This window comes from Myotis lucifugus, unplaced genomic scaffold, assembly GCF_000147115.1.
Source record: "Myotis lucifugus unplaced genomic scaffold, Myoluc2.0 scaffold_737, whole genome shotgun sequence".
Lineage (NCBI taxonomy): Eukaryota > Metazoa > Chordata > Mammalia > Chiroptera > Vespertilionidae > Myotis > Myotis lucifugus.
Genome location: NW_005871785.1, coordinates 129,733 through 153,757, shown reverse-complemented (window position 1 = coordinate 153,757; position 24,025 = coordinate 129,733). Strand labels below are relative to the sequence as shown.

General features: G+C 49.6%; 1 protein-coding gene across 7 annotated transcripts in view; it reads left to right on the top strand.

Moving 5' to 3' along the window:
- Window positions 1-2,245: 2,245 nt before the first annotated feature.
- Window positions 2,246-24,025, top strand: part of PIP5K1C (phosphatidylinositol-4-phosphate 5-kinase type 1 gamma) — a 55,018-nt gene continuing 33,238 nt past the window's right edge. For 5 of the 7 annotated variants that reach the window (XR_002827016.1, XR_002827015.1, XR_002827014.1 and 2 more), the window contains exon 1: window positions 2,247-2,486. Coding sequence is in view for 4 of the 7 variants with exons in the window: in XM_006105934.3 (XP_006105996.1) it covers window positions 2,393-2,486 (94 nt within the window). In the remaining 3 variants the exon portion in view is untranslated. Of the gene's footprint in view, window positions 2,487-24,025 lie in introns of all 7 variants that reach the window. The other 2 variants (XM_006105932.3, XM_023746822.1) reach the window with 1 other exon arrangement.

Genomic DNA, 24,025 nt, shown 5'->3' with positions numbered 1-24,025 from the left:
ATAAATAAAATCTAAAAAATTGGCCATTACATTGGCTTGCGTTGTAGTTCTTGGGCCGCGCTGGAATAGGTGCTTAACGCATAATAGATATTGAGCCTGTCCTTTTCGATCACATTCTATAGTCACATCTGTGTTATTTTCAAAGAGTTTATTAGCAGCTGAAACTATCTTCTGTCTTGTGCTTGTTTATCTATCTCTTCTAGAATGTCACCTTATTGAGGTCAGGGATTTTGTCTTGCTCATTCCTGTATCCCCGTGGCCTAGAACAGTGCCTGGTACACAGGCGGTGCTCAATAAGTGTTTGTGGCATGAATGAATGCATGCATGCATGAACGAACGAACGAATGAATGGAATATGGGGAGGGGGAGGGGAGACACAAGGGCCCCTCCTAGCTGGTACCTAGCGTTGATGCTAATAGCATATATGACCACGAGGGGGCGCCAGAAACCAGGCAATTGGCCCCAGCCGGCAGCCTCAGTTTTCCATCTTGTAAAACCGGAAAAGTGGCTGGGTAGTTCAGTTGCTTGGAGCGTCCTCCCCATTCGCCAAAGTCGGGGGTTTGATCTCTGGTGAGGGCATATGCAAGAAGCAACCAGTGAAAGCATAAATAGGTGGAACAAGTCAACGTCTCTCTCTTCCTCTCTCTAAAAACCAATAAATAATAAAAAAATAATAAGGGTATAATAAGGGAGCAGGGACGTGGGAGGATGAATCAGGAGGACCAGAAGCCGCTGCCCCACCCAGACCCCGGCCCCTCCCTCCTCTCCATTCCCTGCCTCCTCTGCTGTTCCCTCCCACCCCGTCCCCCACCCTTGCACCAGCTTGGTTTTTTCTCTTTACATATTCATTTTTTAAAAACTAAAGTTTATACACACGTGTGCTTTAAAGAGTCGAATTCTATTTCAGGTTTGTTAAAATTAGCAGTGGCATCGTCATCCCACAATTTCTCCCTTCCCAGAGGGGCTGTCCTCTTAGTTTAAGTTAAATTATGCTGACATTCATTTCTTCATCTCTAAATAATGCCTGTTTTGCCACTTCTTGATTTTTCAGTTTTAGTATTGACTTCCCACCAGGAGAGGTTCAGAATCAAACCTGAAAAAAAAATTTAAATTTCATTTTCATGATCCTTATCACTAATCCAACCCCCAGCCCTTCCCCAGTTGTGTGAACAAGTGCTTCTCAAACTCTCAGGCATGCACATTGCCTTATGGGACTCATTGAAACCTAGGTGGAGTCCCACTCCAGGAGTTTCTGATGCAGGAGGTCTGAGGTGGGTGGGGTACAAGATTCTGCATCTCTACCAAACTCCAGGGTGATGTCTCCCCAGCACCCCAGACAGTGATGAGGGACTATGTCTCTGGAGTCAGGCAGGCCCGAGTGAAACATCCCAGCTCCCGTCCTTCACTAGCAGGACGTCTGGGTCCCCCACCTACACCCCAGCCACTCCCCACAGCAGAAATCATTAGTTATGAAGAAAACTATTGACAGCAGCATTTATTACTCCTCAAATCATGACCTCACAATTAACAACCGTCTAGTCATATCACAAATAAATTCACCATTAGACTTTAATAACAACAGTGATACAATTATTCTTCATACATAAATACACTGATTGACAGCATGGTTCTTTGTGTAATTCTCATGTGCAAAATGGGAATGACAATAGATTTTATCGGCTTGATCAGTATTATACAATAATTATTGTTTTCTAGGTATAAGGTTAGATATTGGGAATATACTAATAGTGAAAAACAAGTCCCTAACTTATGGAGATTTTGCATGTCAAAGGCTTTGGCACTGAGACTAGCATTTAGTAATATTATTATGTATATTTATCATTATATTATAAATAATGTTATATGTAACATTTCTACATTAGACATTAATACTACTTATATAATATGTTAATTTTATTTAGTAATATCATAATCCATATAATTTTACATCGTGCATAATGAAAATTAAACGTTATCATAATTACTATTTATATTAAAATATTTAACACAATATTGTGTTATTTATAGTATGGTAATAAATAATTTATTAGTTGTAAGTATTATTTCTTTCCATATATATTACTACCATTACAATGTGAAGTGACTGGAATGCGCTGCCCTTCCACACCCTGGGCGCGTGGGGGCGCTCGAGGCGCTCCGGGGTTTGGGACGCACTCAGGCCCCGCCCCCGAGCTCCGATTGGCGGTGCGCGCCGTGCGCGCTGGCGTAGCGCCTGGCCGCGTCCCCGGCCCTCCTCCTGCTCCCTGGGCTCGGCTCCCTCCCTCGATCCTCCGGTCGGCGGCGGTTGTTGTTCCGCGGCGGCGGCCGCACCTCGAGTCCTACCCTCCGGCCGCCCGCTCGCTAGCGGGTCCGCGCGCGCGCGCGCGCGGCCATGGAGCTGGAAGTGCCGGAGGAGGCGGAGAGCGCCGAGGGGGGGACCGTGACCTCGGAGGCGACCTGGTCCGCGGAGAGCGGCGCGGTGGCAGGTAACGGTTCCGGACCTCGCGTCCCGATATGCACCCGAGTGGACCCGCCTGCCGCCCCCGCCGGGGCCCAGTGGACCCGTCCGAGTGCCGGAGGGGCGCCGAGACCCGCGGCAGGGAGACCGGAACGTTCCACTCCGGGGTGCGGGGGGGCATGGAACGCCCCCCGACTGGGCCGGGGGACTTGCCCTGGGCCCGAGGGAGGTGGGACCCCCGCCTGGGGGCTCGGAGTGGCGTCGCCTATTCCCGGGATCCCTGGGGGGGGACGCGGACTGGGGGCGGCATTGGGTGCGGGGCCCCATTCTGAGAGGCCATGGGTGGAGCATCCTGCTTGGAAGCGTGCGGGAGACCGGTCCTCGTCTCTGGGGCGGTGAAACCCCCCCTTGGGGCGCGCGGCGGGTGAGTGTTCCGCCTCCTGCCGAGGGCGCTCGGGGACGGCCGCCTTCCTGTCTTGTTGGGAGGGGGCTGCTCTGCGTGTGTGGAGTGATGAAGCACCCCCCTTTCCGGGGAGGGGGCCCTGTCTCCAAGGTGGGGCAGGACATGGGGTGACACTGTGCCAGATGTGCCCTCCTGCCTGGACCCACCTTCGGGGCTGCACGCCTTGCCGGTGTCAGCTTCCTGACCTCGCCGCTTCCCCTCGCAGGCGGTCAGCCTATGGGCAGATCTTACTGGTCGGAAAGGCCTGGGGCAGCTGGGGTGGAGGAGGGAGGTCTCTGGCCTTCTGGGTCTGCCTCCCCACCATCTCTTCTCTTTTTGTGAAAGTGGCCATTTCTTCCCTTGCTGGGCCTCAGTTTACCTCCCTCTCACAGGAGGGGGCTCAGGGCTTGACATCTCCAGGCATTTTCAGAGCTGGGGCTCTTGAAGTAGACGCGGAAGGGTAGGCCCCTCTAAGCCTTTTCCCTGGACACTGGGGGTCTGCTGTCGCCATTGGAGGACCACTGCCTCCTGGTTGCCCCTCTCCTTGGCCTGCCTTTCTTACCCTCCCGCAGAGCAGGTGTGGGGAGCCAGGTCGCCCCACCAGCTACAGGCCCCCTTTACCTGGGGCGGAGTACAGAGCCGAGCCACTGCGGTTCCTTCTCAGTTGAGGTCATAAGCTCCCAAATAGGAAGTTTCCTGATCCAAAGAACGCTTTGCTCCTCCCTTGTAGCCTTTATGGGTGGAGCCCTCTAGACACCCCCATGGGCATCCATCCTCCTCCTCCCCTGGGCCTCCAAAAGCTTTCTTGGCAGGCAGGGAGATGCTGCACTGCCTGGGAGCTGGGAGAAGTGTCTGAAGAGAGAGCCAGAGTGAGCATCCTGGGCTCTGGAAGACTCCCACTGCTTCCTTTGCCACTGCCATCTGGAACTGCCTGGTGGATGACCTGTTTCCTTCCGACCATCCGGTCGCCCCGCCTTCGTTCAGCCAGTGTCCTTGCCTGGCTAGGTGGAGGGCCCCAGCGAGGTCCTTTCTCAGCACCCTGACCTCTGCTGTCAGCCCCCTGGCCTGGCTGGTCAGAGACAAAATAGCCCCAGAGCACTGGAAAGCTACGGAGCAGACATTTGTCTTATCAGGGGTTAGGTCAGCTGATTAGGGACAGATCCAATCCCAGCTATGGGCTGTGGCTGGGTCTGAGCATGGGGCCAGGAAGATATGGGCTGGCCCTCCCTGCCTGTCACCGAAATCCACAGATATCTGCCTCTCCCAGCTAATCTTGATTTTACTCTCTTTAAAGGACTGCCTCTCCCCTCCAAACCCACTTTTCATGACCTAAGTTCTGTGAAGTTTGGGTAAGAGCTGTCCTCCCTTTTCCTATTGCTGTACAGTTATATAAACACATAGACAGGTCTGCACATTCTTCACCAGGATGGTTCATGCTACACCGGGGTCTCTTTCCTTGGCACTATTGACTTTTGGGGCCAGAAAATTTATTGTTTTGGGGCGGCTGTCCTGGGCACTGGAGGGTGTTGAGCAGCATCCCTGGCCCCCACACACCTGATGCCAGGAGCTCATCCCCCCAGTTGTGACAATTACAGATGTCCCAGACATGGCCCAGTGTCCCCTGGAGCCGCTGTACTATACCTATTACTCTGTAAGTTGCTTGCTTTTTGTCCGTAATAGTTTGGATTTTTCCCCCCATGTTGGTATCAATTATTTTTTCCAGAGAGGAAGAATAATGTGCCGTGGTTAAGAGGGTGGGAATCCCTGAGTTAGCTGCCTGGGTTCCACTGAAGAGCAAATGCTTTGATCTCTCTGAGCCCTCAGTGTCCCCCTCTATAAAATGGGATGAGGGTGCTTGATGAATGTTAGCAACAGCTGCTGTAGGCACCAGCCACTGCTGATTCACCAGCCTCCTGCTGAGGGACATTCAGATTATTTCTGGAGTTGCCTTTTGCTGTTACAAGCAGTAAATGTCTTGCCTTTGAACGCGGGTGCTTCAGTTCCTAGAAGGTGGAGTCCCACCTTGGAATGGCTGGGCAGGGGCTAGCAATTGAAAAATGACTATCAGATACGCGATGGCTTTCCAGGAAGGTGTGGCGGGGCCAAGAGAGCCTGTCTCCCCACAGTGCTGCCAGCTTCGGATGTTATCAGCCTCTGTCATTTTGGCCAATCTGATGGGAGGTGAAACGTATCTTGGTATTTAGAATCTGGTTACTTTAAACGCCTGGGCTCCCAAGTCCTGGTCCAGAGAAGGCCTGATGGGGCTCTCCACTGGGTTTTAGGAGTTGTGTGGGGCACCTGGTTCCTGGGGCTTGGACACATTCACAGCCCACTGTGGGGCCTATGAGCAGCCTGTGGGCTTTGGGGCTGAGCTGTGGTCTGCTGTTTCGGAGCCATTTCCCTCCTGTCCTTCCCGTTCCCATGATATCTCAGAACAGTCGACTTCTTCCCAGACCTCCCAACTCCTCCCACATCTAATCTGTTAGCAAATTATGTCAGCTCAGCCTTCAAAATGGACCCAGCATCTACCCACTTCCCCTCCTCTGCCTCCACCTGGTCCAGCCCCCATCCATCGCTGGCCTAGTCCTCCGTCCCTTCATATGCTCCCTACAGCCCACTCCAGAAGGCTCCCATTAAAAACGGAGTCAGGTCCCGTTCCTTGTCTGCCCACAACCCTCCAGGACTCCTAAGCTTCCTCCAGGTAGAAGTCCTGCCCATGGTTCACAAGGTTCTGTACAGCATGCCCCTGTCCCCTCCCCGGCCTCCTCTCCCTCTCTCACCTGTGCTCACTCTGCTGCAGCCACATAGGGCTCGCTGTTTCTCTAAGGCACCAGGCATAGTGCTGCCCCACGGCCTTTTCAAAGGCTATGCCCTTTGCCTAGAAAACTCATCCTCCTTATCTGTCATTTGCTTCCTTGGCTCTTTCAAGTTTTTGCTGAAATACCTCCTCCTCAGTGAGGCTTCCCTTGATATTTGAGGGAGGCCTGGGAGAGGGTAGGAAGACAGCACAGTTCAAGCAAAGGCCTGGTGTGCTCGAAGAACAGTGGGGGGTCAGTGTGCCTGGGGTGGGGCGGGTGTCATCTTTGGAGGCCTCCTCTGAAGTTGTGACCTTATGGTAATCAGGGATTGCAACATCCCTCGTTGAGTGAGCTGTGTTCTTAGGAGACAGAAAGCTCTCAGTTTGAATTCCGCCCTGGCCACTTTCTAGGAATGCAACAGAAGTGACTTGGACTGGCAGCCTCGATCTGCTCCGTGGAGAGGCCTTGGGAGTTGGACCACCTTTACCAGTTGGGGACACTCCGCCTCAGTGTCTCTGTCTGTGAAATGGGCGTGATGACTGCTTTGCTCATAGGTCTCGACCAAGTGAATTGGCGTACAGAGGTCTGAGAAGGGTGCCTGGCATGTAGTCGGCTCCCTGTGAGCACTGCGATTTTCCCTCCTCGGGACCACACGTGAGTCAGAGGGAACGAACTGCACGTCATAAACTGCTTCCTGCAGAGCCTGGCACAAGCTGGAGTTGGCTGTGGGACTCAGAGCATGTGAGGACGTGCAGTTGCCTCTGGGTCCTTGAACAATGCTTATTGAATATTTATCAAGCACCTACTGTGGGCCATGTGGGGTTCTAGGTGCCTCGGTCAGTCATATCAGTGACCAGGGGGATTCCTTCGTTGCCCTCTGGCCTCTCAGATTGGTGGCCTCTCAGATAAGACCAGGGACCACACTCTGTGGCCCCCCGGACAAGTCCGCAGCTGGTTTCATTGGAACACAGACACGCCCATTCGCTCACATGTTGTCTATTCGGCTTTCACGCTACAATGGCAAAAGTGCGTTTCAAGACAGAGACCGTATAGCCTGCAGTGTGGAAAATATTCAGTCTGATCCTTTACGGAAAATGTTTGCTGACTCCTGAGAAAAACCATGCTGGAGAGTGGTGAGTGTGCAGGGGGAAGTGAAACGTGTGGCAGTATGAGTGACAGGGGCCTGCTGTAGGAGTCAGGAGAGGAGGTGACTCGAGTGAGAAACAGCAGCTGAGGGTGGAGCTTTCAGGCAGAGGGAGCATGCAAAGGGGCCCTGCGGCCAAAATGAGTGTGATTCCTCTGAGCAAGGGCGCTCAGTCAGTGTGTGGGGCAGGAGCTGATAGGCAGGGCCCGCCACTTGGGGCCGGAGACCATGGCTCTGCCTCTGTGCCTCGGTTTTGTTCTGAGTTTAGTTGGTGGTGCTGGGAGGTTGAAGCAGGGCAGTATGCACTGAGTCATTTTTGCGGAGCACGCTCTGGCTGCTTGGTGGGGACGGTGCTGAGGGGTTGTGGGGCGGCTGGATGGGGGTAGAGGGAGGTGAGGGAGATGAGGAACCCAGGAGGGTTTTGTGTGCCCTGGAGTTGGTGGCGGGGTGGGGAGGGCCCAGGAAGGAGCAGGTCTTAGGAGGGCTGAGCTTGCACTGATGTGAGAGGAGTAGGGAGGAGGGGGTGCTGTTCAGGGGCCCCCAAGGCATGTGGAGCCTTACTGACCTGGCAGGGTGGCCTGGGCCTTGACCTGGGTAGACCCTGCCTTGACCTTGGACAGCATGCCTCAGAGCAAGTGAGGTCCCTGCTTTTCACCTTGGTTTTTCCTCTAAAGATGAGGGCAGTGGGGCCCCAAGGATTCAGGGGGGCAGAAATAGGTGAGAGGCCTGCAGCCCCCGGCAGCGTTCTTTAACTGACATCTGCTTGACCTGGCTGTTTACAGATGGGAAGGCCCAGGTTCTAAGGGGGGTCTTGGGCCGCTAGGCTTTCTGTCCCCAAATCCTGCCACCTTGACCAAGTCGCATGTCACCACATGTGAGAACAGGCCGAGACCCCACTGGGGATTTTCCTGCTGCTGCCAGCTGGACTCAGCCTGAGCCACGGGAATGCTTCTGTGTAGAAGATTACTGACTAAGGGGATTAGCCATGGGGCCCTGCCAGGCCCTGCCCCTCCTGCCCCATCAGGCTGCACTGGAGGGAGTAGGGTCCACCCAAGAGGCCCCAAATGCCTGAACCAGTAGAAAGGAAAAGTTTAGGGGACCTGGCCTCTGTCTTTGATTGAAGAAATGAACCCTAACGCCTGGCTGATATGGCTCAGTGATTGAGCATCAACCTATGAACCAGGTTATGGTTCAATTCCTGGTCAGGGCACATCCTGGGGTTGTGGGCTTGATCCCCAGTAGGGGGTGTGCAGGAGGCAGCCAATGGATTATTCTCTCTCATCATTGATGCGTTTATTTCTCCTTCTACATCTCTGAAATCAGTAAAAATATATTAATAAAAAAAGAAAGGAACCCCAACATTTTGCCACAATTATTTCCTTCCTATCACCCACTCATCATGCATGTATGTTGTGGCCTTTATCCTGGATGGAGGCATGGGGTTGCTGTTGAAGGTTTTAGGGAAGTTTGGGTTTGCTCATGTTCTGTGGTTTGTGTTTCTCTTGCACATGTCTCCTTATGTGTCTTAGCTGAAGGTGCATTAGGCGCTATTGGCAGGAGAATGGTACATTGTGTGAACAAGTGAGGGGGCCAAGGGGGCGGCAAGGATGGAGAAAAGAGACATGAAAGGAGAGCCAAGATGTGGGGTCCCAGCAGTCACGGAGGAAGTGATTCAGCTGCCCTATGCCTCAGTTTCCTTATTTGCAAAGCGGGATCACAGACATGCTTTTCTCTGTGGTTCATAGGAAGATTAGCTGCATCAGTGCTCAGGGAATGCTCAGAACAGGGCTCAGCATGTGGCAGGTGCTCAGTAAGTGGGAGCAGAGGCACACAACTTGGGCGAGGTGGCCTGGACCAGCACTCTGTGCCCCCTTCCAGTAGGGCAGCTGGGTGGCCATGCAGGGCCGCTCAGTCAGCATAGAGTCTGGGCGGGCTACCTCTAGGGCCCCTTGGCCTCCTGGCTTCGTGCAAGCCCATTCAGCCCTGGTCCTGACCGTGTGACCTGGCCTCTATCAGTCAGAATGGCTTAGGACCCACTGTGTGACAAACAGCCCTGCCACTCAGTGACCTGTCCCAGAGGCTCATTTCTTGCTTATGCCAAGTGTCCCTGGTGGGTCATCGGGGAAGTGAGCTCATCGTAATCACTCAGAGACCTTAGTGATGGGGCTGCTGTCACCCTGAATGTGCCCATTCACTTGGCAGAGGTGCACGTGGAAATCCTAGTCCACCGCCGTGGTGTCAGTATCATTAGCAGGGCCTCCTGTCACCCTTAGAAGGCCCACAGCGTGGATGATACATTCTGATGGTACCTGACAGATGATGACATTTGGTGGTGACCAGTCTCATGCTCTAATAATACTGCAAAGCATCACCTGCAGGGTCATCTCTGTCGGCTGAATTCCTGGAGGCAGAATTACTGGGATAAAGGCTCCCTCCGTGCTAGTGTAATTTTGAAAGGTGCTACCTATATTGAAATGTACCTAGGATGTGTGTGGGTATTTTTTTTAATTTAATTTTTTAAATTGATTTTTAGAGAGAGGAAGGGAGAGGGAGAGAAAGAGAAACAGAAAATTTGATGTGAGAGCAAAACATTGATCAGCTGCCTCCTGCACACCTCCTACCGGGATCTAGCCCACCACTTGGGCATGTGCCCTGACTGGGAATAGAACTGGCAACCTTCTGGTGCACAGGATGATGCCCAATCATCTGAGCCATACCGGCCAGGGCCTGGGATTTGTGTTTTTTTAAAATATATTTTTATTGATTTCAGAGAGGAAGGGAGAGGGAGAGATAGAAGCATCTATGATGAGAGAGAATCATCAATCGGCTGCCTCCTGCACACCCCACACTGGGAATCGAGCTCACAACCCAGGCATGTGCCCTGACCAGGAATTGAACTATGACCTCCTGGTTCAGAGGTTGACGCTCAACCACTGAGCCATGCCAGTCGGGCTGGGATGTGTTTTTATCGGGTGTGGTGAGGTCCACAGATCAGGAGATGGCTGCCATTGAGAAAGAATTTGTTACTCATGGTTCCCAAGATGAGAGGGGCACGCAGGGCACATGGGGAAGCACCAGGAGGCAGAGTGATAAGAGGAAAGCATCTGCCTTTATTGGGGTTTTGTTAGGATGCATTGGACAAGGCAGCGTAGGTACACTGAATGCTTACGATTGGCTAGTTTGAATAATTTCAGTGCGCTCTGCATGATAGGGCCAGCTGGCACTTGGCCCTACGGTGATTGGGGCAGGGGGCTGTGGGCTGTGTGAGAGAGTTAGATGAGGTTGGGGGGGTGTGGATTGCTTGGTTTATACATCCAAGGTGCATTCACAGGGAGTTGTTTGTGATCTCTGAGTTGGCCAATGCCAGGAGAGGCAGTCCCCCAGGTTTGCGAGCCCCTGAGATGTCAGAACATCATAAAATACAGACAGTAAAAAAAAAGTGATCAACCCAGAACCAGATGGACTGTTCTGAGTTCCCTTCGTCAGTGGGTGAGAGCGCCTGTGTCTGGTCCATTTCTCTGATCTTTGCCAATCTTCTGGGTGCAAAGTGACATCTCAGCATAGTTGCGATTTGGATTTATCTTGTGAATAGGAGTGAAAGCTCTTCATATTGTTTTTTCTCTTACTGTGTCATCTTTGTTTTATTAAAAATATATTCCAGCCCTAGCTGGTTTGGCTCAGTGGATAGAGCGTCAGCAGGTTCAATTCCAGTCAAGGACTCATACCTCAGTTGCAGGCTCCATCCCAGACCCGTCAGGGAACATGCAGGAGGAAACCAATCTATGTGTCTCTCTCACATCAATGTTTTTTTCTCTCTGTCTCATCCCATCCCTTCCACTCTCTCTCTTAAAAAAAAAAAAAAGGAAAAATATCCTTGGTGAGGATTAATATATATATACATATATATATATATATATTAGAGGCCTGGTGCACGAATCTGTGCATAGGTGGGGTTCTTCGGCCTGGCTGTCTTGCCCAGCTCAGCCGGGCCGGGAGAAGGGACTGCGGGAGGTTGGCCAGCCACAGGAGGTTGGCTGTGAGAGCACACTGACCACCAGGGGGGCAGCTCCTGTGTTAAGCGTCTGTCCCCTGGTGGTCAGTGCACATCATAATGATCGGTCCACAGGTTGTTTGTTCAACTGGTCGGAAAGGTTGCTTAGGCTTTTATATATAGAGATTTTTTTTTCCAGCCAAGGGAGCAAAGACAAGCCTGCAATATAGTGCCTTGCCCACCCAGGTCACATGGACAGTGACAGGACTGGTGGGAGGATCTGCCCTCTCATCCCTATAGTATTCTGTATTTCTGTTAGAGTTGGAAAATGGAATGTCACCCACTAGGGAGTCAGGGCCATCACACAGGCTGTATCTTTGTTGCCTTTGCTTAAGTGAGCTCTGTGGGTTCAGTTCCCATCTATCTTGGTTCCACATTTACTGACCCCTCTTTATCGCTCAGCCCTGTTCCTACATTTAATCACACACATTTGAGAACATATTCATTTTCTGGGATCTGTATAATTGTGTCTTTCTCATATTCAATTGAGTTATCAGTCTTTTATTGATTTGTAGGCACTCTTTATGTACTATGAAAGTTTTTTCTTTTAATTTATGATACAAGTGCGAGTAGCTTTTCTCCGTCTTCTCTTATGCTGCTTATTAATGCCGGGCAGGTAGTGTTGTTTTTCTGTGGTCAAATTTACCAGTTTCTCCTTTTATGGTTTCCCAGTTCGGTTTCATAGATGGAAAAGTCTTCCCTGTTCAGCGGTTATAATTAAATTCTTCTAGTACTTCTGTAATTGCACTTTTTAAACATTTAAATTCTAACTATATTTAGAATTTATCCTGACATAAGACATAATAAGGGTTTAGTTGAATCAGGCTTTTCCAAGTGTCTCCTAGTTACCTGATCCCCACTTTCTGGATAATCTTTTCTCACCAATTTGAGATGCCACCTTGATTATATACCAAACTCCTGTATGTGGCTGGTCTATTTCTGGATTTCCTATTCTGTCCCGTATTGTCTGCCTGTGTCTCCTGCAGCAGGCGTGTCTTAAATGACAAGTAATAACATGCTTACTGTGAAAAGCAACGGCCAAACCGTACGCAGTAGAATGTGAATGTTTCTGTCTCTCCCTCTCCTTTCTACAAAATCAATGACCGTCATTCTAGTATTTTATTTCTGTGCCTGTACCTACCTGTCTTTACATATATTATTCTTTTTTAGTATTTTATTTTGAAAACTTTCAAACCTGAAGAAAAAGTTGCAAGAATATGGAGGTGAACACCTGTCATACCTTTCACTGAGGTTCCCCAGCTGTTAATGTCTTGCCTCATTGCATTATCTGTGTGTATGTATTTGCCGGGCCCTTGGGAAGTCAGACGTGATACCCTATGATTGCAGACATGATGCCCCTATGTCCCTAAATACATCAGTACAGTTGACTCTCGTTCACAGTAATTCTGTTCTCAGTGTTGCCATGAGTCCTGAGTTCTGAACCCTGGACCACTGCTCCTGGGGAAGGAAATGTGGGTTTCAGGTTCCTGCAAGCCTCTGGTTACGTTTCTCAGCTAATCAATAAGTAACCTTGTGTTGTCTGTGTCTCTGTTTAAAGACACTTATTTAACACACATTGTTTCTTCATTAACATGGTGCTCCCAGCTCTATAGCTGCACCTGAACCAAGTTCTAACACATGCATCTTCTCCTAAGGCACAGCTCAGCTTCTTGTGCTTAGGAACCCTAGACAGTACTTCAGCTCTACACTTGGGAGACATTTTAAACAGCAAATCACCAACAAAAAGTACAAACATGTAAAAGAAGTGGCACTTGCTAGACCATGAAAAGGACGCGTATAGTATAAGAGCTGAGGCAAAAAGGCAGAGAGCGTCGCCTGGTTTGACCCCTGCTGGGTACATGTGGGGGTGACTCAAATTTTTCACTACCCTGCATGTGTCGGTGAATGACTGTGAAAGCCACATGAGGATTGATGTGGGATTACAAATAAAATTTAGCCAGAAGGTGAGTTTGCAGCTATGGAATTCGTGAGTAATGACATCAACTATATATCTTATAAGCAAAGATATTTTCTTGGCTCAGTGCAGGGGTCGAGTGTAGGAAATTTAATATGGGTGCAGTATTCACAGTTTCATCAATTAATCCAGAACCGTCCTGAGCTGGAACTGTTTGTTCCCTCTCTAGAATTCAGTCCAGCACTTAGAGACCTGGGCACAGCAGGGTCACCAGAGGACCTGTGATTGGACAAGCTTCCTTCCAGGGCTGACAGGTCCTCTGTGGACCTTGATCCGCTGCCCGAATCCTTTCACCTGTGGACCCGTTGAGAATGAGCCTCCCTCCCCACGTCATCCCTCCTCCACCCTGCACACTTCCGGTCCTCTGCCTGCTCCTCCAGGAAGCCGGTCCAATTCCCCCAACCAAGATTGCCCCACAGAGCCCTTCCCACAGCTTCATGGGGCCATGCATAGTGGTGGTTGTCCACCGTCCTGTGGGCTGGCATTGCCCAGAGTCTGGGGCCCTGGACTTTGGTGGCAGGGCGTGTGCTGGGCACACACAGGTGTTTGGGCATGTTTGTGGCCTGAGTAGTGAAGGTTCTGTTTTTCTTGAACACTGGAACTTTGGAAAACTGTCCAGTGAGTGGCTTGGGGCCTGCAGAGTTCTGGATTAATCCTCCCCCCACCCCCATGTCCTCTGCAAGGCTTCCTGTTTACCACTCTGGAAATGCATTCATTCTGTGGAGGGATAGCAAGGGAGGGTGAGGAACAGAGGGGGCAGAAAGAGTGGGGGCAGATCTCGGTGTGGGGAGGAAGGCCAGGGTAGGTTGCTGTCAGGGATCTGCCCCTGGGACTACCCCCTACTTCATTCTCAGCCCTCAGCTGCACCCAACCCACCAGCTATACCAAGCCCTTTGCTCTTCCCCAAAAGTGTCCTGTCACCACAGGTGTGAGGTAGTATCTCCCTGTGTGTTGTGGGGAGGACTGTCCCCACTTAGAATTCAGCACTTTCTTGTGATTTTTCTTTTCCTTCCTTTGGAAAGACGTCACATGTTCATGACAAAATGTAAGCCTGGCTCCGCCCCCAGGCACCTCTGTTGCCAGCTTCTCTGTCCCCTTGGGAGGCACTTGGCCATGCACAGCTGCCCTGGTCACACACCTCCTCCCATTGTGTTTATAAAGTATACTTTATTCTGCACTTTGACTTTTTATCTAAAGACTTTTTTGGGGTAATAGCTTTATTGAGATATAATTCACATTTTACCTAAAGTGTATCATTCATTGGTTTTTACTATATTCACAGCATCGCGCATCCATTACCACAGTCAATTTTATTTTCTTTATTTTTATTTTTTAAAGAAAACATACCTAATGAACTGATTAATTTGTCTAAAGAGATTTCCAGGTAGAATAATTGTGTTTGAGAATGTACAAAAAGAAATGAATTTTTAAAAGCAAGCACAAAACTGTTCTGCTTTCAAGCAGGATACGACGGTAATTTTAAAGCATTCTTAACCACCCAAAAGGAAGTCCACTCCCAGTAGCATCACTTCCCAGCTCCCTCCCCCAGCCCCTGGCTCCCACTGTTCTACATTCTGTCTCTATGAATCTGACTCCTGTAGGGACTTCATCCGAGTGGAATCACACAGTATTTGTCCTTTTATGGCTGGCTTTTAAGCACCCCCAAAAGAAGCCCCGCTCTCATCAGCAGTCATAATAGTCACTTGCCACCCCACCACCCCAGCCCCTGACAACCACTAAACCCACTTTGTCTCTGGATTTGCATGTTCTGGATGTTCCACATAAATGGAATCACACACTGTGTGGCCTTTTGTGCCTGGCTTCTCTCACTTAGGGTCATGTTTATTAGAATTCATCCACGTTGTAGCAAGTTTGTCATTCCTCTTCATGGCTGCGTAATATTCCAGCATGTGGACGGACAGTTGGGTTGTTTCCACCTTTTGGCTACTGTGAATGTGTTGCTGTGAACATGCATGTACAGCTTTCTGTGTGGACAGATGTTTTCATTTCTCTTGGGTGGGTGCCTAGGGAGCAGAACTGCTGGGTCACATGGAAACTCTGTATTTAACCTTTCAGGGAACCACCAGACTGTTTTCCACAGTGGCCCACACCATTGCACAGTCCCACCAACTGTGCACGAGGGCTTTGATTTCTCCACATCCTCATTATACTTGTTATTGTCCATCTTTTTCATTCTAGCGATCCTGGCAGGTGTGAGGTAGTATCTCCCTGTGTTGTTTTTTTCCAGAAAGGGAGAGAGCAATAGAAACATCACTGATTAGAGAGAATCATTGATCAGCTGCCTCCTGCACGCCCCTGCTGGGAATTGAGGCCGCAGCCTCCTGGTCCATAGGTCAACTCTCAACCACTGAGCCTCTCCGGCTGGGCTCCCTGTTGTTTTAATTTCCATTTCCCTGATGACTAATGACGTTGAGCAACTTTTCATGGGCTTACTGGCCATTTGTGTATCCTCTTTGAAGAAATGTTTCTTCAGAACCTTTGCTTGTATTTTTTCTTTCTTTCTTTCTTTTTTTTTGTTGTTGTTAATCTTCACCTGAGGATATTTTCCCCTTGATTTTTAGAGAGAGACAGAGAAACATTGATGTGAGAGAGACACATGGATGAGTTGCCTCCCGCACGTGACTGGGGCCTGATCAAACCTGCAGCCGAGGTACGTGCCCTTGACCGGAATCAAACCCAGGACCCTTTAGTCTGCAGGCCGACGCTCTATGCACTGAGCCAGACCAACCAGGGCTGCACAAGTATTTTTAATTTTGATGACGTCTACTTTATCTTATTTTTTGTCTGGTTGCTGTACTTTAGTTGTCATATCTAAGAAAATACTGCTGAACCTGAGGTCTTAGAGATGTACCCCTGTTTTCTTCTGAGAGTTGTATAGTTTCAGCTCTTAAATTCATTTGGATTTATGATGTATTTTTTTAAATGGAGATAACGTTAGTTAATAATATATAAGTTTCATGTATACAACGTTATTATTATTCAATAGTGGTATACACTGCAGCATGCTCACCACCAGAAGTCTAGTTTCCATACAATATGCTTTGAGTTAATGCTGTGTATGGTGTGCAGTAGGGCCCAGCTTCATTCCCCGTGTGTGGAGATCCAGGTGTCCCTGCATCACTTGTTGATATGATTTTGTTCCTCTGAGTTGTCTTGGCACCCTTGTGGAAATCAGTTGATTGTAAATGTGCAGGTTTAGTTCTGGATTGTAAGTTGGCTTCTTCTGGACTATTTTGCTGCTCTTTGTGCCTGTTTTTATGTGAAAGGTACACATTGATTGGTTGCCCCCCTCACATGCCTCGACCAGGATTCAAACCTGTGACCCTTTGGTGCATGGGCTGATGCTCTAACCACTGAGAGACACCGGTCATGGCTGCATTTTGCTGTTTGTTTGTTTGTTTTGTTTTTTTCTGCATTTTGTTTTTTATTTTTTATTTTTTTAAAATATATTTTATTGATTTTTTACAGAGAGGAAGGGAGAGAGATAGAGAGTTAGAAACATCGATCAGACGCCTCCTGCACATCTCCTACTGGGGATGTGCCCGCAACCCAGGTACATGCCCTTGACCGGAATCGAACCTGGGACCCTTGAGTCCGCAGGTCGATGCTCTATCCACTGAGCCAAACCGGTTTCGGCTGCATTTTGTTTTTTAATATATTAAGTCTGACTTGGTTCTTGGTCTCTATAAATGTAGCTTGGAGATGCCACATCCTTTTAAACACCTGTATAATATTTTATTGTATGCATTCAAGCCATTCATTTAGTTTGCTCATCAGCTCTTTATGGGACACCTAGTATATGCCAGGCCTGGAGGGAAGAGTGTAGGTAGTGGAGCCTGGAAGGCACACAAGCAGAGGCTGGGGTGGGTGTCAATTGGTACCACATGGTCCAGGCTTTGCCCCTGTGGGCACCAATGAGGAGAGCAGGTGGAGAGCTGTCTAGATGGATGATGCCATGTTGAAACCCCAAGTGTATTATTTAACTACTAGAGGCCCGGGGCATGACATCCTTGACGGGGGGTCCCTCAGCCCAGCCTGTGCCCTCTCGCAGTCCAGGACCCCTTGGGGGATGTTTGCCTGCCAGCTTAGGCCCGATCCCCCAGTCAGACATCCCTCTCGCAGTCTGGAACCCCTCGCTCCTTATTGCCCACCTGCAGCTGAGGCGGGAGAGGCTCCTGCCACCGCCGCTGTGCTTGTCAGCCCTGAGCCTGGCTTCTGGTTGAGCAGCACTCCCCCTGTGGGAGTGCACTGACCATCAAGGGGCAGCTCCTGCGTCGAACGTCTGCCCCCTGGTGGTCAGTGTGTGACATAGCTACCGGTTGTTCCACCGTTCAGTCGATTTGCATATTAGGGTTTTATTATGTAGATGATTGCTGTGAAAATAAATTACCTCAAATACAGTGGCTTTAAATAATAATAAACACTTATTATCTCACAGTTTCTATGGTTCAGAAACCCAAGGGTGGCTGAGCTAGGTGGTTCTGAGTTGGGGTCTCTGATGAGGTCGCAGTCAAGCTGATACCTGAGACTGCTTCATCCAAAGGCTGCTCCGAGCCAGTTCCTGCATGTGGCTGTTGGTGGTGGCCTCAGTTCCCCAAGTCAGTGAGTGTCCTCCCATAATGGTGGCCAGTTCCCCCAGTGAGCCATCCAAGAGCACGGTGAAATACAATCAAAGGTTAAGCCCTGGCCAATGTTGCTCAGTTGTTAGATTTGTGCAGGAGGCAACCAGTCGATGTGTGTGTGTCTCTCTCTCCTTCCCTCCTTCCCCATACCTTTCTTCCTTATACTCTCTCTGGAAAGCAATGGAAAAAATACCCTCAGGTGAGATTTAACAGCAACAACAAAATGTTAAAAAATATATATAAATATCCAATTAAATATTTATTTTATACTAGAGGCCTGGTGCACGAATTTGTGCATGGGTGGGGTCCGGCTGGCCCGCCCCCGATTGGGGCCGATTGGGGTGGGCTGGCCAGCGGGAGGGTCCATGAGCGGTTGGCCAGCCAGCCCTGCCCCCTGGTCGAACACCCGGTCAAACTCCTGGTCGAGGGGACAATTTGCATGTTAGCCTTTTATTATATAGGATTTTATCATACATGCAAGAATAAAGAATGAGGCAGATATTATCACACATCTTTCTTATAGAAAATTAAATTTGACAAATTCCCACTAGGGCTAAAAATTACATACAAAACTTCTTCTTTCTTAAACTTGAGGGTTTGGTGGGAATATGCAAATGCAAGAAAGTTTCTGGATGTTCACCAATATCATTTCAAATAAGTGTCTATAGTAGCACTCTGTAGTAAAACTTTTTTTTAAATTTAAATTATTTTTTAAAAGTATTACATGTCTCCTTTTCCCGCAATTGACCTCTCCCCGCCCGCTCCTGCCCCCCCAGCACATGCCCTTGTCCCCCTACTGTCTGTGTCCATTGGTTATGCTTATATGCATGCATACAAGTCTTCTGTTTGATCACTTACCCCCACCCTCCCCTGCCTTCCCTCTTAGGTTTGTCGGTCTGTTCCATGCTTCTGTGTCTCTGTATCTATTTTTGTTCATCAGTTTATGTTGTTCATTGTAATAAGACTTCTGACATCGATGGAAGTTTCTGTGTCTGTGCTCCAGTGTGTAGCCACTAGCCTCATGGAGCTACTCTGCTTGTGAAATATACCCTATACAAACAAGAAACAACATTTTTATTTAATTCTGTTTTAATCCTAATTTACATTTAAATACCCACATGTGCCCAGCCTGCATGGCTCAGTAGTTGAGCATTGATCTATGAACCAGGAGGTCAGAGTTCGATTCCCAGTCAGGGCAAATGCCTGGGTTGCAGGCTTGTTCCCCAGTAGGGGGCGTGCAGGAGGTAGCCGATCATTGATGTTTCTATCTCTCTCACCCTCTCTCTTCCTCTCTGAAATCAATAAAAATGTATTTAAAAATATATACCCACATGTGCAGGTATATAGAAACCAATTTTTAGTCTGTCAGGTTATGCTAATTCTAAGCTCAAACTTTCTGTTATGGAATCTCTAGTGAAGTAAGGACAGACTTCAAAGAAAAGAGCAAGGTAAACGTGTTGGTGTCTTTTATGGCCCTGTGTCAGAGTCACATGCTGCACTTTAGCCATATCTGTTGGTCATACCCACCCGCTATCGGAGGAGGATGTGGATACCAGGGCTCATCCTGGAGGCTGGCCACCACATCAGGCAGCTTGTTTGGCTCCAGAATCTCCTCTTCTCATCTGTAAAATAGGGAAGTTGTACCCTCGCGTCATGGGGCAGATTTGGGCATGAGTTGAGCAGTTACTGCATGCCTAGCACAGAGGGACCCCTGACATGCAGGTTCCTATAATAATCCCAGAGCCCAGGCAAGTGTCTGGGGCCTGGTTCCAGCCTGGCTCAGCTGCCAAGATCCTTTTTTGTGTGTGTGTTTTTATTGACTTTTAGAGGGAGAGGGAGAGCGAGAAACATTAATCGGTTGCCTCCTGCACACCCCCCACTGAGGATTGAGCCCGCAACCCGGGCAGTTGCCCTGACCGGGAATCAAACCCGCGACCTCTTGGTGCATGGGGCAGCGCCCAACCGATTGAGCCCCACCAGCCGGGCAGCAGCTAACTTTCTGTGGGACTTTGGGCAAGCCCTGCCACCTTTGCCTTGGTGTAAAACAAAGCCAGCTCGGTCCCTAGGATTCTGAAACCCTAGACCCAGCCTCACTGGGAAATTGGGCCTGGGATGGAAAGTGAGCATCCACCCTGTGAACGGCAAGAGCCAGACCGAGGGGGGCCCCTGTAGCTCTCAGCATTCTGGAATTCAGGTGCAGTGTCTTCGGCCCAGCCTGGCTGCTGGAGAGTAAAAATATATCTGAGAGGAAAACTGGGCCAAGAAACCTCTCACGTGGGTCCTGAGACAGTGCATGATCCTCGCCATGCGTCGGTGGGGGGTGCCCACTCCTGAGGAGCCCTCTCTTGGATGTGCTCTGTCCAGCCATCCTGGGATCTGGCTGTTGGCCCTTCCTCAATGGAGGTCTGCAGTTGCATATTCTCTATTGGAACCTAGTGTCCCCTTGGGGAACCCCTGTCCCCCACAGCCAGGCAGAGTGCTGTTGGCTCCTGGAATGGGGGGACCCAGGCCTAGCAGCCAGAGCTGTATATGCCCTACACATGACCCGTGGGCCCAGCCCTGGACTTTGTGAGGGGCAGTCAGGCACCTGCCTAAGGGGGAGTGGGGGTCAGCAGGGAGGACAGCAGCACTGAGACAGACTCCTCAGGTGCCAAGTCCAACCAGACTTGAAGCCGATCACCTCTGACCTCTGGTTATGTTGGGGTCAGGCGAGCTTTTCTGTGAAAGGCCAGCTGATCTCTGTCACACCTGTTCAATTCTGAAGTTGTAGAGATTTGTACATGAGTGGGTGTGTTCCAATAAAACTTTATTTATAAAAATAGACAGTGGATGGGTTTAGTCCACAGGGTAGTTTGCTGGCCCGAGTTATGTTAACAAATATCCTCCCCATACACCTTTTTCTTCAGGCAGTATGAGCCCCAACTTTTATTCAGCACAAAACACCCTAATACTGCTTCTCTGAGCTTCAGTTTCCCCCTCTGAAGAGAGGAGACAGACATTGCTTGGGTCAGGGCAGGTCAGAGGCACCTCAGCTGTGGCTTTGCTGGGCATTCAGCCCTCAGTCAGCTGTCCAGCTCCAGGGAATGACTACAAGATGAGTGAGTGAGCTCTCTTCCCACAAGTCTTCTCCTGAGGCTCATCCACAGCCTCCTCCATGCAGCCCTCCAGGTTTCTTGCTCATTGGATACTCAGTGAGGTCTGATCGGTGCCCAGCACTGGGCTGGTGCAGGGTCACGAAGTGGGTGAGGGAGAGGAGGCCTTCCCTGTGGCGCTCTCAGGGGAGCCAGAGACCACTGAAGGCAGGATGCCAGGTGGAGTGTCAGAGGGAGGGGCCCAGGTGAAGCACAGGGAAGCATTCACCAAGCCGAGGGGAGGTGGGAAGGAAGAGGTGCAGGGAGCAGCAGGGCCCAGGGCCTGGGGGTGCAAGGGAACCTAAACAGTGGAGGACCTGAGGGAAGGACCCCTGAGGGGGCACCAGGCTGGAGGGGTGGATAGGGCCCAGGCTGGGTTAGGGGGAACAGGAGGGAGGGAGGCAGATGGAAGTACCTGGGGCAGTCAGAGGTAGGCGGGTCCCTGCTGGGAGTGTCCAGGCTGGGGCTGGTACAGTGAGCCCGGGGGCCCTGTGTGAATGGATACAGGTTTCCTTGCCCCAGTGTCCAAATCTGTAAGAATACCAGTCCCCCTGGCTGTGACAGTGTGGGTGACACTGGCTCAGAAATAGCGCACACCCTGGCATGTTTGTATCCAAGACAGCAAATTCAGTCAACAGTCCTAGCCAGTTTAGCTCAGTGGATAGAGTGTTGGCCCTCGGAATCCCAGGTTGGATTTAAGTCAAGGGCATGTACTTCGGTTGCAGGCTCAATCCCTAGCCCTGGTCAGGAAGGCAGCCAGTCCATGTCTCTCTCTCTCTCTCTCTCTCTCTCTCTCTCTCTCTCTCTCTCTCTCCCCCCCCCCCTCCCTTCCACTCTCTCTAAAAATCAATGGAAAAATATCCTCAGGTGAGGATTAGCAACAACAACAAAAAAAAGTTGGTCAACAAATTGGCGAGCCAGCAGCGTTCCGGGCCAGGCCAGTGCTGAACCCGCCAGGAGCTCTGTCCTTGAGCCCACTTGAGCCCAGGACAGGTGACCAGGTGGCTTCAGGATGCTGGCCCAGGTGCCTGGGAGCACATTGGGAAGCAGCAGCTCCACCTGGAGCGTCCGGGCCAGCCTCCGAAGTGCTTCTGGAGGGAGTGGCTGTTTGCTGCAGCGACCCAGGGTGTGTGTGATAGGGAGCACCCCAACCCCTGCAGCTCCTTGGCCTTGAACTTGCCCAGACCTCTAAGCCCTAATCTCCCCAGCCATAAAGTGGGTCCAAGGACATTTACCTCCTGCTGGTTTCAGGAGGGTTGGAGACATGGCTGGTAAGGCAACCGCCTGTATGGGGAATGTGTATGTGTTGTAGCTTTTTATTACAGGGAAGTTAAAACAAAAGACAAAACTAGATAGGACAGTACAACTAAATATTTTATCATGAAATATTGTAAATATCCAGAGACTAATATAATGGACACCCACATACTTCCTGTCCTCTGCATTTTTATATTGCTGTGTTTGCTTCGGGGTCCCCCTTGGCACTGCTGACGGCATGCTGGGTCACTCTCCGGCTTGGGTGGGAGCATCCTGGGCACTGCGGGATGCTGAGCAGCATCCTTGGCCCCCAATCAGTGCTAAGGACACTTCTAGTCACGACAACCACGGATGCCCCAGACATCACCGAGTATCCCCTGGGGCAGAATCGCTCCATTTGAGAACCACCTACAGACCACTTCCCTTCACCTTGGATGCCTGTTCTGGCCTCCGCCGGGTCTCCTCTGGCCCCTCACAAAGTGTTTGCCAACCCATAACTTAAAGGATAAACAAAAAATGATATGGCTGACCTACACAGTGATATATTGGTGTCTTTTATGTTATGCTGTGCTTTCCTGGGTGTTTAAAATATTTTCTTATTAGACATTATATTTAAACAAAGATATATTTTGTCCCCCAAAGAGGGCCCAGCATCCAGGAAACACTCACTGAGTTTGGAATGAATGAATGAATGAATGTGTGGTCAGGAAAGACCTCTCCAGGAGGTGACACAAATGTCTGAGACCTGAGTGACAGAGGACAGAAGCTAGCTGTGTAGAGATGTGGGGATAGATTGTTCCAGGCAGAGGGCACAGCAAGTGCAAAGGCCCTGTGGTGGAAATGTGATGAGCCAGTGTGTGTGAAACCTATGGCACAGAGCCTGGCACAGGTGCTCCAGTAGTGCCCACTGCTACCCATGTGATCACTCACATTCCTTAGGCGGAATCTGCTTAAAAATGTGTTTCCCCAATGCTTGAAAACTCCTGGCATCAAAGATCACAATTTACCTTTAACCTGGAGGAACATTGTGTGAAGAAAATTTTCAACCGTGTCTGGCCAGTGTGCTCCGTGGTTGGGCATCAACCTATGAACCAGGAGGTCACATTTTGATTCCCGGTCAGGGCATATGCGGTTGCCGGCTTGATCCCCAGAGGACAGCCAATCAATGATTCTCTCTCATCATTGATGTTTCTATTTCTCTCTCCCTCTCCCTTCTCTTTGAAGTAAAAAGAAAAAAAATTATATATATATATATATATATATATAAGAAAAATTACAACTGCACTGAAAAGTTGGAAGAATTGAAAAATGGAAACACTACTTACCACTTGGAACCTATAATTAACATTTTGCTGTGCTTACTTTATCCATCCCTTCCCCTCCTCCTCCCCTTCCTCCTCTATCCCTCCCTCTTTCCAGCTAATATTTTAGATGTACTTCAGAATTGCAGGCATCAGCACACTCCATCTGTAAGCACTTCAGTGTGTGTATCATTAACTAGAGTTTGATATATTTCAACATGTTTTTGCAGTGTTCTACTCTGATCAGCTATTAACTCTAGAATTCTTAGCCTTTCCCGACCTAATAGTGGTGGTAAAAGTCTGAGATACTGTAAAATCTGAAAGGTCTTTATTTTTTAAACATATTTATTTATTTTATTTTATTTTTAGAGTAAATTTTAAATATGTTTTTATTGATTTCAGATAAAAATAAACCCTAGCATGAAACCAGGGAAAGGTTGCCTATAAAGAGCAGGGGTGGGTGCAGAGGGCAGAAATCCCACATTCTATCTCTTCTCACACACTTGCACTATGATCTTGGGTAAGTGGGCTTTCACCTTGCTTCACTCCATTTCATTCTAATGGTTGGTTAGTTGGTTCTCTTGGATTTTATAAAATTTTGTTTTTCCAATCTTCATCCCCCCCCCTTTTTTTAAATATATTTTTACTGATTTCAGAGAGGAAGGGAGAGGGAGAGAGAGATAGAAACATCAATAATGATGAGAGAATCGTTGATCGGCTGCCTCCTGCACACCCCCCACTGGGGATCGAGCCTGCAACCGGGGTATGTGCCCTTGGCCTGAATCGAACCTGGGACCCTTCAGTCCTCAGGCCGACGCTCTATTC